The following is a 15486-nucleotide window of genomic DNA, read 5'->3' as shown; positions in this document are numbered from 1 at the left end:
AGCCACACGTACTACTCACCACTCATCTAGGTAAGAATACTTTATTACAGCTGATTGCTAAAAAGAGGTTTCAGGGGAACAGCTACACAGACCAAAGCCACTCCAAAAGCCCTTGCTCCAAAGCAATGAGGCTTTACTCTTAAGCTTCTCCTGCTAAAGCTCCTCAGCAAATGATCCAAAGCATCACCTCATGGTCTCCCACCCTCCAACATAACATCAAGCTCCATCTCCTCATCCCCACAGCTTCACCATCCTGGTGCAGAACACACCAGGTTGTGGCAGCAGATCAAGCTTGCACACCGGAACAAGAAACCACCAGAGCACAGCCATTTGTCAGCTTTTATATGCAACAAAACAAGGGGGAAAGGCATGTTCCTCAAAGGATGTTGTTTTGCTCTCAGCACAACAGCTCTGGAAGGCTGCACCAGCATTACAAAAAGGGAAACCACAGGCAATGGCAATAGGCAGGCTGGAAACAAGACAACAGGTTTCTCTCACAGCCTGGATTTCTCAATGAGCAGCAGCCTCCGGAAGTCCTCTGTGCAGACATGCCCAAACCATTTGTATTAAAGAAGGCACTTGACAAGCAGGGAGGAACCTGCTGAGCATTATTAGTGCAAACCTGAGTGCTCTATGAAGAGCACAATTGAGGGCAGGTGCCCACACAATGCAAGCTAGTACTTCAGCATCTCCTCTCCTTGGCAGCCCATCGGCTGATGGAGAGAGATGCAGAGCCAGCACTAGCTGCTTTCATCAAAAAGGACTGAGATGAGAGGATCAGGAAGAGATCTGGAGGAGAGCACAGCAGGGTGGCAGAGTTAAGCCACCCTTTCCTGTCTGTGTTTGTCATTCAGCAAATAACTTTATAACAACAATCAGCATTTCCTGAACTGTGATCTAGAACAGCCTTACACAGCAGGCTGAGCACAATCAGCTGTTCAAGTTAGAATGAAACATGTGCAGAGCAGTTAAGCAACAAACCCCTTGCCACGCACCAGAGAACGGCAGAGCTGGAAATACAGCTCAAGGTAGCCAATTCCTGGAGGTCCTTCCACAGAATCATTCTTCCTTCCTTCAAGAGAACTGAAATAGCTCAAATATGCTGCTTAGATCTAAAAAAAAGAGTAAGAGTAGATGCAACAAAGACCCTACATTACCCAATATAGAGCCAAATCCTCCTCTATAACACCATAAAATTGTAAACAAACCACTGTGAGTAGAAATAATAATGAGCAAGAAGTTCAAAATCCTGAGCAGCACTCAGAACAGCAGTGCACTGCTCCATCTAGAGTCCGAGGAGGCAGCAAGGTGAAGCTGAGAAAGGAACACATGCAACCTTCAAAAGCTCCCTCAGCCTCTTTGCCTCCCTTACCCTGCAAATACATGCACACACATGCCTGGAGACAAAAGATGATAACCTGAGTGAGTTATGACTCCCACTGAAGGTTTGCTGATCTCTCTGAAGACAGAAAACCTTACAAATGGCATGCACAGCTCTAGGAGCAACTGCAACTACTATTGCACTCCACAAATGTTTGTTTAGCAAAAGGAAATAAAAACAAGTGCTCCTTTTAGAAAAGCACTGGCTCTTGCAAAACAAAGCTGTGTTGCTCCAGTTAAGCTGAAATCAGCCTGTGTTGGAATATCTTCATTATACTTCCTTCATTTTTTCTTTTGCTCCAAATGGTCTCTTTGCCCTCTGCCCAGAGAGATGAGCTCAGCCCCACACCTGCTGCTGAGACTTGCACCAACAAGGTGCGGAACACTCATTTATCAGCAGAATAACACTTGCAGAGAGAGGCATCTGGGCACAATGATGGGGAAGAGGACTGGAGAGGCCCACACCTCCAGCATGTGAGTCTAGGCAGGGTCACTCTGGTTTTGGAGAGGCAGCCTGTAAAACTTTTAACCACCAAAACAGAAGCAAACACCAACCAGCAGTATCTGTCACATTGGGGGTTTTTTTTGTTGTTGTTTTGGGGGGGGGGTTTTGTTTGTTTTTATTTCTTTGTTTTGTGGTTTTTTATAATCCACACTGGTATCACCAGCTCTCCCCTGACTTTGCGATACATCTTTTGCTTGATGCACTGTGCCAAATAAGAGATCACTGAGAAATATCAGATGGAGTTATGATGAGTCACCTACCTTCAACATTTACAGGGAAAAAAAAAAAAAAAAAAAAAAAAAAAAAGATCTAAGAGAGATGTAACCACACAACTCCCACAACGCTTCTGAAAATGAAGGGACTTGTGGCAAAGAGAGTCTCCATAAATGTAACTAAGGGAACAAGACAAGTAAGAGATCACTTGTAGCTGTGCCAGTCTGAGGCTATGAGTAGGAGAGAGCAGTAATGGCTTTTATTAGACAAGCTGGTGTAGCTGAGGGAAGAAAACACATCAGAGCACTCCCTTCTCTTCAGGTAGGGAAATTAGGCACAGAAGCTGTATTTTGCTTTTAGCGCTCTGGGCAAGGACAGTTGTTAGAGCCCGAGGTGACCTGCTTTGAGGCTCAGCAAAAAAGGCAAAAGACTAAAAACTATCTTTGCAGTTTGGTGCACAGATTTACTTCCCAGTTATCTCTTAGGGTTTTTTTTCCAGCTCTCAGTTAAAAGAGAATTTCTTTGGAAATGCTCTGACAGCAAAGGTGACCTCCTGACAAGGGGCTCACACACATGCCACACTTCTCCAGTCACATTTTTAGGGATATCCTTGAAGATTCCCAACTTGTGATTATTTGTCATTTTCCTTCTAATCTATCATTTTGATGAATCAGAAAGCAATTACCGACAGAATAATTCTAAATCTTGACACTGCAGCTACAGACCTGCCAAGCTGTGACAGCTTGAAAAATGCTTGAAAATGAAGCCAAAAATGAATGACTCTCATCCCCGGATGAGTTTCTGAGCCGTTCGAGACACAGGCTGTCGCTTTGTAAACAACTCCCCCCACCTCAGGAAGAAGAGGCACGATGCTCCCACTAGCAGGCAGGTCAGCACCGCACGACTCCCTGGAAATATCATCCCCAGACCCCTCAGCTCGACCCAGCACACAGGGCCCAGCTGATGTTCTGCGAGCAGCAGGACATGCGGGTTCACAGCATGCCCGGGGGAGAGAAATTGTTTACAGGATTTATCCATTTATAGAGCTGTCTCTTCACGAGGAGGGACACGGGGATCGCAGAGGACAAGCACTCTGCATCTGAAACGCCACTGAGCCCAAGCAAGTCCCGCACAAAGGACCTCTCCCTCCTCCAGAGAGGGACCCTACGGGGGGACAACCCTCTCCCTAGCACCCAACCGGGGGCCTCCTGTCCCTTTCCCTCTGCCCCCGGGCACAGAGGGCTGGGGCTGAGGAGGACAGGGGCAGGGCTACTCAAAAAGCATCACCCTGGGGGGGAAGCTGAAGGGGTCCCAGGCGGGATGAGGGGTGACCTGGAGAGGAGGGTATCAGCCATGGGCGGAGTAAATCAAGGGGAGATGTCGGGAGGCAGCCAGTCCTGGCAGGAGGAAACAGAAGGGACAGGAGCTGGCGCTGGGGCGATACCGCAGGGAATGGGGCCAGGGCTGAACTCTGGGGGGATCGTTTTCGGGATGGCCGCCCCAGAGAGAAGCCCCGGGAGAGGAGGACCAGCAGGGTATCCAGAGGGAAGGGGAAGAGCCCCGGGGAGCCAGGACCAGGTCCTCCCTAGAGCAGGGGACGGGGGTACAGCCCTTGTAAGAAATAATACTGGGGTATCCCCCGCGGAACAGATCACCCGGCGCGGGGCCCGTTGGGCATGCCTGGCGGTCAGCCCTGGAGACGCCTCAGGGGAAGGGGCCGGACAACGGCTCCGGAATCCCGCCGGGGGACGAGACAACCCCAGGGGAGAAGGGGGAAGTGGCCGCCCAGCCCCCGTAGCCCCGCGGCGGATGGGCCTCGGGGCAGCGGGCCCGGCGCGGAGCGGTGCGGCGGGCCCCGCGGGGCACAGGTACTCACCGGGCCCGGGCCTCCCGCGGGCCGGCGCCCCGCCCCCGCCGGGCCGCCGCTTTGCGCGGCCCCAGGCGGCGGCACCGCTGCCTCCCGGCCGGGCCGGGCCGGGCCGCCCCGCCGCGCCGGCCCCGGTCGGTGAGTCTCTCACCCGCACTTAAGTTGGCGGCGCAGGCCTCATTGCCCTCACCCAAGATGGCGGCGACGCCGGCTTCGCGGTGCGTCACGTGACCGGCGGGGCGGTGAAGCGGGTGGCGCCATGTCGCGGGCGGCCCCGCAGCTGGGGGTCTTGCGGGCCCCGGCGCCTCGCCCCGGGGGTGCGGCGGAAAGTACCGGCACCCTCGACGTTTTCTCAGGCCGGTACCGGACGCCGGTTCCCCCGGGAGGAGGCGAGCGCCGCGTGTGTCTGTGTCTGTGAGCGTTTCCAACCCCCTGCCTTGAGAAGCCTCGGTGCTTCAAAAGTTACCCCTACGCTTAACACTGACACCGCAGCAACCGCCGTGTCGCTGAAATGCGCACGGAGATCAGGCCCCCTGGGGCTGCCGCGCAGCCGCCGGCCCCTCCGCCCTGCCCACAACCGACATGGCCGCCGCCGCCGCCTCCCCTCGCGGCCACCGGAGGGCGCGCGGCGCTCTCGCGGGAGGCGGCCCCGCCGTTGCTAGGAGCGGCGGTAGGGAGAGGGTGAGAGGGGGGGCGTGCAGGCGGCTCTCGCGAGAGCGGCGGGAGGGGCGGGGCTGGCGGCGGCGATGGCGGACGGGGCGGGTAGCAACGGGGACGCCGCGGGGCTGCCGGTGGGCAAGGAGGCAGGTGAGGAGCGGGGTGTGAGGGCGGGGGGGCGGCCGGGATCCCTGCGGGGCGGGGCGGCCTGTGAGGGCCGCTGACCTCCCGGTTCTGACCCCTCCGCTCCCACCCCCGCCCCCCCCCAGTGGACCGTCTGATCCGGGAGAACGGGCACATCTTCACCGAGGCCCAGTGCAAGGTGTGCAGCGCGCTGCTCATCTCCGAGTCCCAGAGGCTGGCCCACTACCAGGTAGGGAGCGGGGGGCTGCCGCAGGGCGCGGAGCAGAGGGCGGGAGGCTTCTGGGGGCAGGGCAGGGGGTGGCGGAGTGGTTCGGGCGCTGAACGGGGGTCGGAGGGCTTTCGGGATGACTGAGCTACAGGTGGGGGATCTTGGGGTGCTGAGCATCCAGGCGGAGGTGTTCTCTTCTTTCTCCAGAGCAAGAAGCACGCCAATAAGGTGAGGAGGTACCTGTCCATCCACGGCGCAGAGGAGCTCTCCCACGGGAAGAAGATGAAGCTGGATGCCAAGCAGGTGGGGGGGAAGCGTGGGGCCCTTCAGACCAACACACAGCCCAGCAGGACCTGCAGGGCTACAAGCAGTTGTACACAGAGTGCCTTTATGAATAAATACAGAAAACACTCTCAGTAGGGTCACTGTGGGAACAGAGGGACTTGTCACCAGGCCTTGTCTGGGCTGCTGCCCTTCCCATTAAACAGGCCCCATGAGTGTCTTCCCCATTTAAACGAGTACATGTTGCCTTGTATTGATAGCCTTGATTGAAAGGACAGGGAAAAGCTAAAAGAAAGCACAAGTTATCAGGAATATCATTGCTTAATCTTCACTCTCACAGAGAGCACCTTGAAGTTGACTATCTACTGGAGTTCTCTTTCAAGGGTGATTTTTATTTTAAACTTATTTAAGCTTCCTGGGCTGGTAGTTGGACCCTGTTGGTCAGTAAAGGCAACACATTCCACCCAGCCATCTATCTGGCCCGTGACTCATTTGGGAAACAGATTCTACTTTTATGATTGCTTCAGTTTTAATCCCTAACTCTCCAACATTTGTGGCGGGGGGGGGTAGAGGATAAAGGCACTGGGTGCCTTCACACATAGTGTCAGGCTTAGAAATGACTGCTGCCACCTGCTCCACTGGCATCATGTTGCAGATGAGCCAGCTGATAACATTGGTTGTCTTTCTCAAGTCACACCTTGCAGAATAAAAGGTTGCTGCCTGTTCCTTTTCTGTCAGCTATATGCTTAACCTTGTCCTTAACCCATATAGCCAGGGGTGCCCCTTAACCTTTCACTGACAGATTAAAACAATCTGCTGCAAGAAAACTCCAGTGAGGCAGAGGATGATGCTGCATTGTGAAGGTCATACCCAGTCACACCTCTCCAACACCTGAATGTCTCCAATTACCTTGTTTTGTTAGGCCCCGAAAGTCTAAAAAGTCGTGTTTCTTCTCATAACAAGAAGGTTGGATGCAGTGACTTGCAGAGGTCCCTCCCAACCTCAGCCACTCTGTGATTCTGTCTGCACAGGACAGCAAGCAGGAAGGCAGCAGCGGGGAAGACAGGAACAAGTGTTGTCCCATTTGCAACATGACCTTCTCCTCTCCAGCCGTGGCAACCTCTCACTACTTGGGCAAGACACATGCCAAGAACATGAAGCAGCAGTCCCCCAAAGTGGAAGGTATGGCTCTGCAGCGCCTTCGTGTGGTGCCACGGGGCTGTTCAAGCCAAACAAGTAGCCTAGAGGTATCATTGGAGCCCAAGTGTAAGCTCTTGTGAGGATGTGCCTACTCTTTACTGTGAAACAGAGTAAGCCAGCAGTGCATTTCCAGAGATATGGCTGCTCTCAGCAGCCTCCTTGGTGGGCTGGCATTGTCTAAAAGTTGCATGATTTTTAGTTTTGCTTTCTTTGGAAGGAATGCAGCAGCATTGTTCCCATCCCTATGTGTAGGGACTAAGGAAGAGCTGCTCTTCATGAGCATGGTGTAAAACTGTCACAAGATATGATGCTCACTAAAAATGGAGAGGAACTGAAGTGACCGATGAAACTCCACTCTAGCAAATTCATCAGGGCTACTCAGTTACGAAGTTGCAGACTCTGAGGTTCAGGGGATTGTGAGCTGCAGATACCTGGGGACTGAGAGAGTGTAGCTGCAAAGCATCGGTGTGTGCTTGTCCTGGCCTTGTGCTTTTCCCATGGCACCTGCTCTTCACTGCTCTCATGATGGGATACAGGTCTTGAGTCTGACCTGTGTGTTCCATCCCTTTGCCAGCAGGCAGAAAGGCCCAGTGGCTGGAGAGGGAAACCCTCCATCCAGGGCAGGTAGGAGCAGATGAGGCTGGGGTGCTGTAGCTGGTAAGGACAGAGGGAAAATGCAGCCTTGGAGTGCATCTGAGGATGGCAGCTGGTGCTAGGGGTCTTTCAGGCAGAAACTGTCCTTCCCTGGGTGCCTTTACAGCTTTGCTAGGTTGTGTCTGCACAGCAAAGCCACTTCTAGGTTGGGGTAGCCCATGAGCTGTTAATGTTCTTTAAAGCTCTTGCTTTTGGGTGTGATAAGAGTCTGTAGAAAGAGGTGAGCAGTTTGGTGCATACCTTCCATTTTGGCTTGAAAGGAGCTCTCTGGCCCTTAGAAGGTTCCTCTCTCTGGTGTTCAGTTACCCCATAATGAGACAGTGCAGGTTTCACATCAGACAGGACAGCTACCTCTCTGTGGATTCACCCCATCAGACGTAGTCTTGTCTGTGCTATTTCTTAGGCAGGTTCAGGATCAAGTTCTGCAGCTGCATGGTGTGTCCAGAAACTAACTTGCCTTGCTGCACAGGGTGCATGGAGGATAACAATAGCAGGTGGAAGCTTGAATACCTCCATGTTTATGTTAACTCCACTAAGGATAAATACACCAATCTGTTGGGGTTTTTTAACCCTGAAAGTTTTTCGGGCCTATTCTGACTTGTTTTAGCACATGCCTTTCAATTCTGCTGTGTTAAAGGAAGAGGTAGGAGTAATGTGAATTAATCTGGATGCCTTGCATTCACTGTCAAGGCTTGGGATTCATGTGGTGTGTTTTTTTTAATGTGGGTTTGGGGCAAATAAAATGAGTGGGGTTTTTTTTACCTTTGAGTTCTATCATTGACCTGGAGTTGGGATTCACCCTACAGAAGCAGTGCCCCCTCAGAAACATCCTGCTACCCTCCCCGCCTCTACCGTGTCTTCTAATGAAGAGAACAAGGACATTACTGACCCAGACAAGTTCTGTAGCCTCTGCCATGCCACTTTCAACAACCCCCTTATGGCAAAACAGCACTACGTAGGCAAGAAGCACAGAAAGCAGGAGACCAAACACAAGCTGATGGCACACTATGGCCGAACCCCTGATGCACCAGCGTCGTCCTTCATGGGTGAGTTCTCAGCAGGCAGTCTAATAAATACCTGAAGAGCAGGGTGGGGGAGTGATGGGATGTGTCTGACAGGCCTTTGGGTGAGAGAATCCATGCAGAGGGAGCAGGGGGGAATTGCTTGTGATGGGGATCTTGATTATACACAGTAAGATTGATTTGGTTGATTTTGTAACCTGGCTGTAAGAGAGGTTTTAGATTGTAGCTACTTGTGACAAGCTTTGGGTTGTGTTTTGCAACGTTGTCTAATTGGAGACCTGTCCTTTTTATTCCTTTATACTCCAGGGATTTTGGTTAGTGCTGTTTCTAGCTAGATGGATTGCATCCAAAATGGAAAGATAGAAGTGGTATTTGATGCTTCAAAAACATCTTCAGAGGGGAGTAGCCAGAGGTGGAAGAAAGAGGTTTAACTGCACCTGCTGCTTCAAAGCACATGAAAGCCAAAGAGATTGCTCCCTGACTGCCTTTATGCCTCTGTGTGGGCACTTCCATCTGATGAACTAATGCAGCTCTCTCTGGAACAAGACGGATTTGGGGGGGGTTGGGGAAGAGCTCTTAAGGAGGAACTTTAGGCAGACAGTTAAAATGCACTTGGTTTATGATCTGCTGCTTATGAGCACTTCTATGTGATGAAAGCCCTTGGAGTCCAGTGAAAGCATTAGGAGCTCACAGTAAACTCCCTTGTTCCTCCCAACAGCCTTCTGTTGGACCAGGAAGTCCAGTACCTGCTGGATGCTTGAGGTAAATAATAAGCAGACAAAGCATCTTAAAATCTTCTCCAAGGGTTTAGTTCTCTGTTGTAAAAACCCACGCAAACAGAAGATTAATTATTGTACTTCTTTGCAGGCCTCCTTTAGATACTGGTAGCACTTATGCAAAATGAGGCTCAATTATCCAAGTAATATTCTCTCCCACGTTGCGTAGTCATGTGGGAGATGGAGAAGGTGCTTGATATGTAGTGTTACCCATCTGCTCTTTACCTAATTAGTGGGGCCTGATGAATGGTTCTACTGTCATGTTACTCAGGAACTGACAACAGCAGGAGCTCTGCAGGCTGGCCTGGTGGGCTGTGGCCTTGCCTGTGTGAGTGCTGTCCCCTCTGAAGTGATGGCAGAACCTGGGTACCCATGGACATGTCATGGCCCTTCAGCTGTTCAGGTGAAGCTGCAGAGCCTGGGCTGTAACTGAGGGCTACTCACATTGATGGACTGCAGACAGGGATGGTTTTCTCTGTTCTCTTTGCCTATGTGTGTGTGCTGACAGCCATGCCTGTCCCTAAACGACTCTCTGCTGGGATGTGTCTGGTGGCAGGTGAAGATGTGTTCTTTGCAGCACAACACTGTGGTGTTTGTCTGCTTAAAGTTCCTTTAGGAGCCACTGGTTTGGGGTGTAGGAGAGAGCAATTTAGACAACTTTGTGCACACAGCTGTTTGCCAGACTTGCAATAGAGAGATCTTGGCCTCAGTCATGCAGGGAGGCCTCTGGTCTTTCCCACCTGGGTCCAGCTTTGTTGGAAGTGTTGAATGTGTCACTTAAAGTCTGAAATTTCTCTGAGGTGCAGCAACCAGGTGGGGAGATGTCTGCTGCAACATGTGTTGTGCTTCTCAGTCAGTGATCACAGTGCTCTGCACCCCTGGGGTGAGTCTTTCACCTTAAGGGAAATGTTTTCTCTGTGAGAGTCCCAGGCAGAGCCCTTCTCCAGTGAGCCAAAATTCAGGAGCAAGTAATGTCTTGAGGGATGACTGCCAGGGTTTTCCCCTGTTACGAGATTCCCGTGCTAAGCTGTGCTTCCATGCTTGGCTGTTCGGTATCTGTGACCTCCCGAACTTTCATTCCAGCTGGAGTTGTCACATTACACAAAATCATTCATCTGTCCAGTACAACTATTGTTGGAAACTTTTTTTTTTTTTTTCAGTTAACTGATATGCTGGCTGTAAACAAACTGCTTGAGGATAGAGCTTAATATTCTCAGCACCTCAGCAAGGCTTAGCAGAATGCTGCATTGTGGAACTTGACATTGTGTGTAATCTCTTTTGACTGCTTTTTTGTTTGTTTGTTTGCTTTTTTTTTGCTTTTTTTTTTTTATTGAAACACTTTGAGCATTCAGATGCAGTCTCTCCCTCACTTTCTGTTATGAGATATACAAATCAGAAGTAGTGGGAATCTGGGAGAGAAACAGAGTTACAAAGGCAGTAAGCATCGGGTTCAGTGTCCTGATGCTAAGACTTCATTTGTGTCTGATACTGTGAACTCTTTATAGGAAATGTGTCTGTTTTGTTAGATAAACAAACCCTGTTTGTTTCCATGTTCTGACCGGAAAAGCTTTCCCGGCTTAGGGATTCCCTCACAGTGAGTGGCCTATACATGGTGGGGTAGTGAGATTCTGCTACCTCCCCCACCTGGTCAAGCTATTGACTTGCTATTTGTCTTTGTTTAGTGGTTAACACATCAAATGATTGATTATCTCACTTGTTTCTACCTCAGGCACCAAGTTGTTGGCTAGCTGTCTGTGCTAACATTGATGTCTGTTTCAGCTGGGAAGGGGTACCCCTGCAGCACATGTAACATAGTACTGAACTCCATAGAGCAGTACCAAGCTCACATCAGTGGCTTCAAACACAAGAATCAGTAAGTAACGTTCTTGTCTAAGTGTGTTTCCAGCCTCAGTGTTCAATCAAATGCAGTTTTGAATGCATATTTCCAGCTGACTTGGAAAGCAGAACAGGTTTTGTGCAAGCTTGCCGTTGTCCTGAAGCCATTTCACTTCAGCAGCTCCCTCTGCAGACAGCTCTGGGGTTCTGCTGAATTGTAAGTTCTCTGCAGTTTGCTTTTGGTTCATGGTGGTTCAGCTCAGTATGGACCTTTGCATCAAGCCTTACACCCACTAAACACCATTTGTCTAACAATTGAGATTCTAATTTGAGACTGGATGAGTGGAGATCTGCTTGTCATTGTAATCTGTCTTGGGGTTGCCTGTCTTAAAATCTGCCATGTAGTCAGCATGCTCCAGCTGGTGAGCTAAATAATGGCATCCCTGCATATATCATTAATCTGAAAAATTTAGTCTGCCAGGTGATTTAATACCAAAAATACTTGTTCCAGGATACTGTCAATGTTCAGATCTCTAAATTCAAAGCCTTCACTAAAGGAAGCTCAGTTATGAGAGCTGCTTACAAGGAAGAAGTATTAGGAAAACCCTACTTAAAGTAAGGCCAAACTCCTAGCCAAATTTCCCAGAGAGGAAAGGAGGAAAACTGAAATCTCTTGTTGCCTGTTTGTGGAATGACAGCCCAGGAAACTTTTGACACTTGACCAGCACAGTCAGATTAATGACTAGGAAGTATCCTGCTCTGGAAGAGTAACACTGAGGATGTTCCCAACACACACACATAAATGTTCCCGTTAAGGACATGGGTGTTGTCCAAGCTTTTGCAGCCACACAACTCCCTTTCAGAAAGCTGCTTCTGGATGCAGCCTTTCAGTCCTCTTCCAGGCCAGCTTCTGCAGACTAAGGAGAGCCAGGATACTGGCTTTGTAATGGAAGCTCTTTAACAGTCCTTGAGCTCTGCAGTAGGTAATTTTGCCATGCTAAAAGTGTCTGTTTACACACACCCATGGAGGGCAAGGATGCACTTGGAAGCTCTTCTGGCAAGTTGATTTGGCTGCAGTAGGCTGTTGCTCCAGTGACAGCCATGCCTGCTGATCAGTGATTGCAGCTGGCAGATTCCTAAGCACTTCTGACATTGTCTCCTTTTTTTTCCTTTTCTTCCTCTTGCTCCCTTCAACGTCCAGCATGCCAGGAGCAGTGCCGGTTATCGGACCATTCCAGCCACAGCAGTATGTCCGGGAAGAGTCAACTGCCCCAGGAGGCTACAGTTATTTCAGCCAAGACTTCTAGAGCAAGTTGCAGCACTGTTCTTGGAGTTGTTGGTGGCCCAAGAACGCACATCCTTTGCCAGCCCACAATGGTTTCATTATCCCTCTGGATAAGCAAAGCTCTACCCTCCTGTATGCACCCATTGAGCAGAACGGGGACTGAATCTGTCAGGAAAAGGATCCAGCTGGAAAAGTCTTGATAGACATCAAATACTTCACTCCCATAGAGTAGTTTTCATTGTGTAATTGCTTCCTGTGAAGGTGGGTGCAGTGTGAGAGGAAGTGTGTATCTGGTGTGAGGAGGATTTGGTAACAAGCTAGTAGTGGCCACCTCCTCCCTTACCAGAGCAAGGAATGGATTCCTGCACCTGGAGGGGCAGCATCCTGTGCTCAGAGATGGCTTTTGCTGGAGAAGAACTCCTAGAATGTAGCAAGCAGTGCTTATGCAGCATGGATGGGACATGGTGCAGGTAGCCTAGCTTTTTACAACCATAAGATAGGAAATAACTAGTGTGGAATCTCTTTCCATGCCTCCTCCATTCAGGTTTGTGTGCAGAATTTGACAAGCCACTGCTTCATCTCAAAGCATTTCATAGTACTGCAGCCACTGGTTATGGAGCTGGGTTGTTTGGGTCTGTCTCACAAGTAGTTCCAACTTCTGGTGTGCAAATTGCTGCTGGTAGGAGTGGAGGGCTGTGAGAGGCTTAGAGCTCCTGGCTGTCCTCAGCCCTCTGCTCTGATGATTTCCCTGTGGAAGGAAGTAACTGTTTAGCCTGGTTTCCTATGGAAACAGGTGTACATGATCATTCACCATGTGTGTCTTTACCCCCTGTGACTTAAACCAGTCTCATCCAAAGTTGGCAGCAGTGGAGATCTCCAAGATCTGAATGCAATCAACAGAGGAAGGTAGAGCAAAGTGAGTTAATCTCTAATTCTGTCAGGTTCTGAGTTCAGTGTTTTCCTTACTGTCACCAAAATGCTCTGGGGAAGGAGGGTTTTAAGAGAGAAGAGAGAATAAATCTAGATGCAGCAGAGAACTGTAGTATAACTTGGTCAAATTGTTAGCTGACTGCAAAGCTACTAGTGGTTTGGAAACCTGCCTTTATTAGTCCTTCATTAGACAGTACTTGCCCAACCCCTTTCTTCAAAGTTCTTACACATTTGTACCATCCTGGAAAAGGCATGTTCTGTGTTTCGAACCCAGAAATTAAGACAGATGGTCTCTTCATGGTGCTAACGTACTAGATCTGTTTGAAAATGCCCTGGAAGGAAGGGCAGGCATCTGAGACTGTGGTACATTTTGGAGTTCTGTAGATGTTTTGCCTTATGCTAAGGCAATGCCTGTTCTCTGCTATCCCACCACAACAGCCGTGTACATTGGGCTGGCCTCACATTCAGCACCAGTGCTCTGAGTTGAGCACCTCACCGCTTTGTCCCAGCATCAGTGCCTCTGTGGAGCTGAGGCTTTGCTAGTCCATGGTAAACGTCCTGCTGTTTTTCTCCCACAGGGAAGAAGGGTGTGGATGTAGCCCATCCAAGGACATCCCTGCCTGGTGGGGCTCCATGGGGCTGGCAGGGGCATGGGTGATAGTTGTAGGCACAACATATGCCAGGGTGGGCTGAGCCAAGCTGCTGCCTCCTGTTGCATGGCCCCAGCAGCTGCCCTTGGCTCCCAGTGTTGTGTGCCAGGGGAGCAGCTGACGCCTTCGTGGCACTTAGAAAATCTGGTCGGCATACTGGTCAGGTTAAATGAGGAGAGAGAGAGAGCTGTTTGCTAATCTCAGAGCTTGGAGTGAGCACCTTCCTTTTCCCACTCCAGGCCGTGCATGAGCTTTGTTTTTCTTACCCCTGCACAGAATCTGCCATCTTCCCTTAGGACAGGCTCCTGCTGGTCTGGGTTTGCCTTCCTAATGTTTTCCAGTGTTGCTCCACTGCTGAGGTCTGACCTTAGTCTCCAGCTACAGAGGGAGTCCTTTTAAACCTTGTGAGCTGATCAATGAGCAGAAAATTGCGATGAACTGAAGGAAGCATTGTGCGCCTGGTAGCCCTGGATGGCCTCCAACTCCGATCTCTGCTGCTTAGCTCTTGTCCTGCTGTACCAGGGCAGGTGCCCGCTAGATGTGCAATGCATCGACACCAAGAGGGATCCATTTACAGCACTGCCCAGTCTGGTGTGTCACTCTGTCTGTGTACTGACAGTTTTGCCTTCCCCTGTACACAGTGTTTATGTATCTGCTGTTTCCCTAAGGTGAAGCTCTCCAAATAGAGTGTTTATTACTACTTTTGGGTGCTGTCTCTCTGCTAGAGCCCTTCCTGGGATTTCTCCATACTTCAAAGAACAGAATGTAGACACCTTTGAAATACTTGGGAGGGATGGGAGGCTTATGTGCCCATCTGTCCCTCTTGAATCCCATCCCACAGCACCCTGAGGTCCAGACAAAGCGGGTGCCTTGCTTTGTGTTCCTCTGGCAAGTCACCATGGCTTTGAGCATGCCACAGTCACTTGGGGGAAGATGGGACAGTCTGGGCCAGGAGACTTGTGGCACTTCCACAAGTTATGCCAAAACCATCATGGAGTGGCAGCCCAGTGGGCATGTTCTGCTGCTGTCTGCTCAAGGGCAGATGGCTTGCTGAGGTGGGTGGGCTTGGGTGCCCAGGACAGGCTGTCCTCCTGTGCTGGTTCCATCCCTGTGCTCCAATTACAGACCAGTTGGGTGCTGAAATTGCTGGTGTTCGGCTCTGGTGGCTGCCCATCCTGCTGGTGCATTGCTCTATACGGGGCCTCAGCACCCGTGGGCACCCCTGGGCGCTATGGGAGGGGAGCTGGAGCCTGGCTGTTGGGCCAGAGCCACCCACATGTCAGTGGAGGCCGAGGAGGGAGCGTGGCCTTTGTCCCCAGGCTGCACCCCGCCCGGCTGCAGCAGGGCTGCCCCTTCGTGCTCCTCCCTGCCGGGGCCTCTGCGGGCAGCACCTCTCCGGCCGGCGCTCCGGCTGCCTCTGCCGAGCCCTAGCCCCTTCCGGGCTGGCAGGCGCGGCGCAGGGCACGGAGCCACCACCAGCCACGTCCCCCACGGAAGCGCCGGCGTCCCCAGCCCTTGCCGCAGCCAGCTCCGTGGAGCCTGTGGGTCTGCGGAACCAGCTGCTCCTCCGGCAGTGTGTGGGGATGGGCCCCGGGTCCCCCCCTCAGCTGGAGGGAGCGCAGCCCTGGCCGCAGCCCCAACCGCTGCCATCCCCCGCGGCCCCACTGGCTCCAGCGAGTAAATCGGGTGCAGATGTGGAGGCAGGGCCGAGCGCCTGCTTGCGATTAGGGGCTGGGAGCACCGGGGTGGCCCCGTTCCATTCTTGCACCCCCCCTGCTGTGACCGCACCACTCGGGAAGAGCTCCTGATGTCCCGCGGGGGACAGAGCTGCCCGGCAAAGCTCCTGCTGGACTGGTCCACGGATGGGCATCACACAG

The 15486-nt window shown here is 51.4% G+C and overlaps 2 protein-coding genes across 10 annotated transcripts in view; one reads left to right on the top strand and one right to left on the bottom strand.

The window, feature by feature from the left end:
• The window catches only part of UIMC1 (ubiquitin interaction motif containing 1), a 38685-nt gene extending 34478 nt beyond the window's left edge, over nucleotides 1-4207 (bottom strand). For 4 of the 7 annotated variants that reach the window (XM_030458854.1, XM_030458858.1, XM_030458859.1 and 1 more), the window contains exon 1: nucleotides 4156-4207. The gene's annotated coding sequence lies outside the window, so the exon portion shown is untranslated. Of the gene's footprint in view, nucleotides 1-995; nucleotides 1083-3974; nucleotides 4014-4116 lie in introns of those variants that run through there. The other 3 variants (XM_030458856.1, XM_030458855.1, XM_030458857.1) reach the window with 3 other exon arrangements.
• A 491-nt stretch (nucleotides 4208-4698) lies between these two features.
• ZNF346 (zinc finger protein 346) lies at nucleotides 4699-14309 on the top strand. Of its 3 annotated transcripts, XM_030458862.1 has the most exons (7): nucleotides 4699-4772; nucleotides 4892-4995; nucleotides 5182-5277; nucleotides 6288-6438; nucleotides 7917-8156; nucleotides 10688-10781; nucleotides 11946-14309. In XM_030458862.1, exons 1-7 carry the CDS (start codon nucleotides 4712-4714, stop codon nucleotides 12049-12051), a joined length of 852 nt encoding a protein of 283 aa, XP_030314722.1. In that variant the 5' UTR covers nucleotides 4699-4711; the 3' UTR covers nucleotides 12052-14309. The 3 variants fall into 3 exon arrangements, with proteins under 3 accessions (XP_030314722.1, XP_030314724.1, XP_030314723.1); XM_030458864.1 differs by lacking the exon at nucleotides 11946-14309 and having other exon boundaries at nucleotides 4703-4772; nucleotides 10638-10719; XM_030458863.1 differs by lacking the exons at nucleotides 10688-10781; nucleotides 11946-14309 and adding an exon at nucleotides 9180-10127 and having other exon boundaries at nucleotides 4703-4772.
• Nucleotides 14310-15486: the final 1177 nt, after the last annotated feature.

This window comes from Calypte anna, chromosome 13 (assembly GCF_003957555.1).
Source record: "Calypte anna isolate BGI_N300 chromosome 13, bCalAnn1_v1.p, whole genome shotgun sequence".
Classification (NCBI taxonomy): domain Eukaryota; kingdom Metazoa; phylum Chordata; class Aves; order Apodiformes; family Trochilidae; genus Calypte; species Calypte anna.
This window is presented reverse-complemented; position numbering and strand designations above follow the sequence as displayed.

Excerpts from the sequence above, each read along its gene's own strand:
- ZNF346 (XM_030458862.1), top strand. The coding sequence starts at position 4,712 with ATGGCGGACGGGGCGGGTAGCAACGGGGACGCCGCGGGGCTGCCGGTG. Across the intron at positions 4,996-5,181 it reads AGAGGCTGGCCCACTACCAG|AGCAAGAAGCACGCCAATAA; the intron begins GTAGGGAGCGGG and ends TTCTTTCTCCAG. Across the intron at positions 10,782-11,945 it reads GGCTTCAAACACAAGAATCA|CATGCCAGGAGCAGTGCCGG; the intron begins GTAAGTAACGTT and ends TTCAACGTCCAG.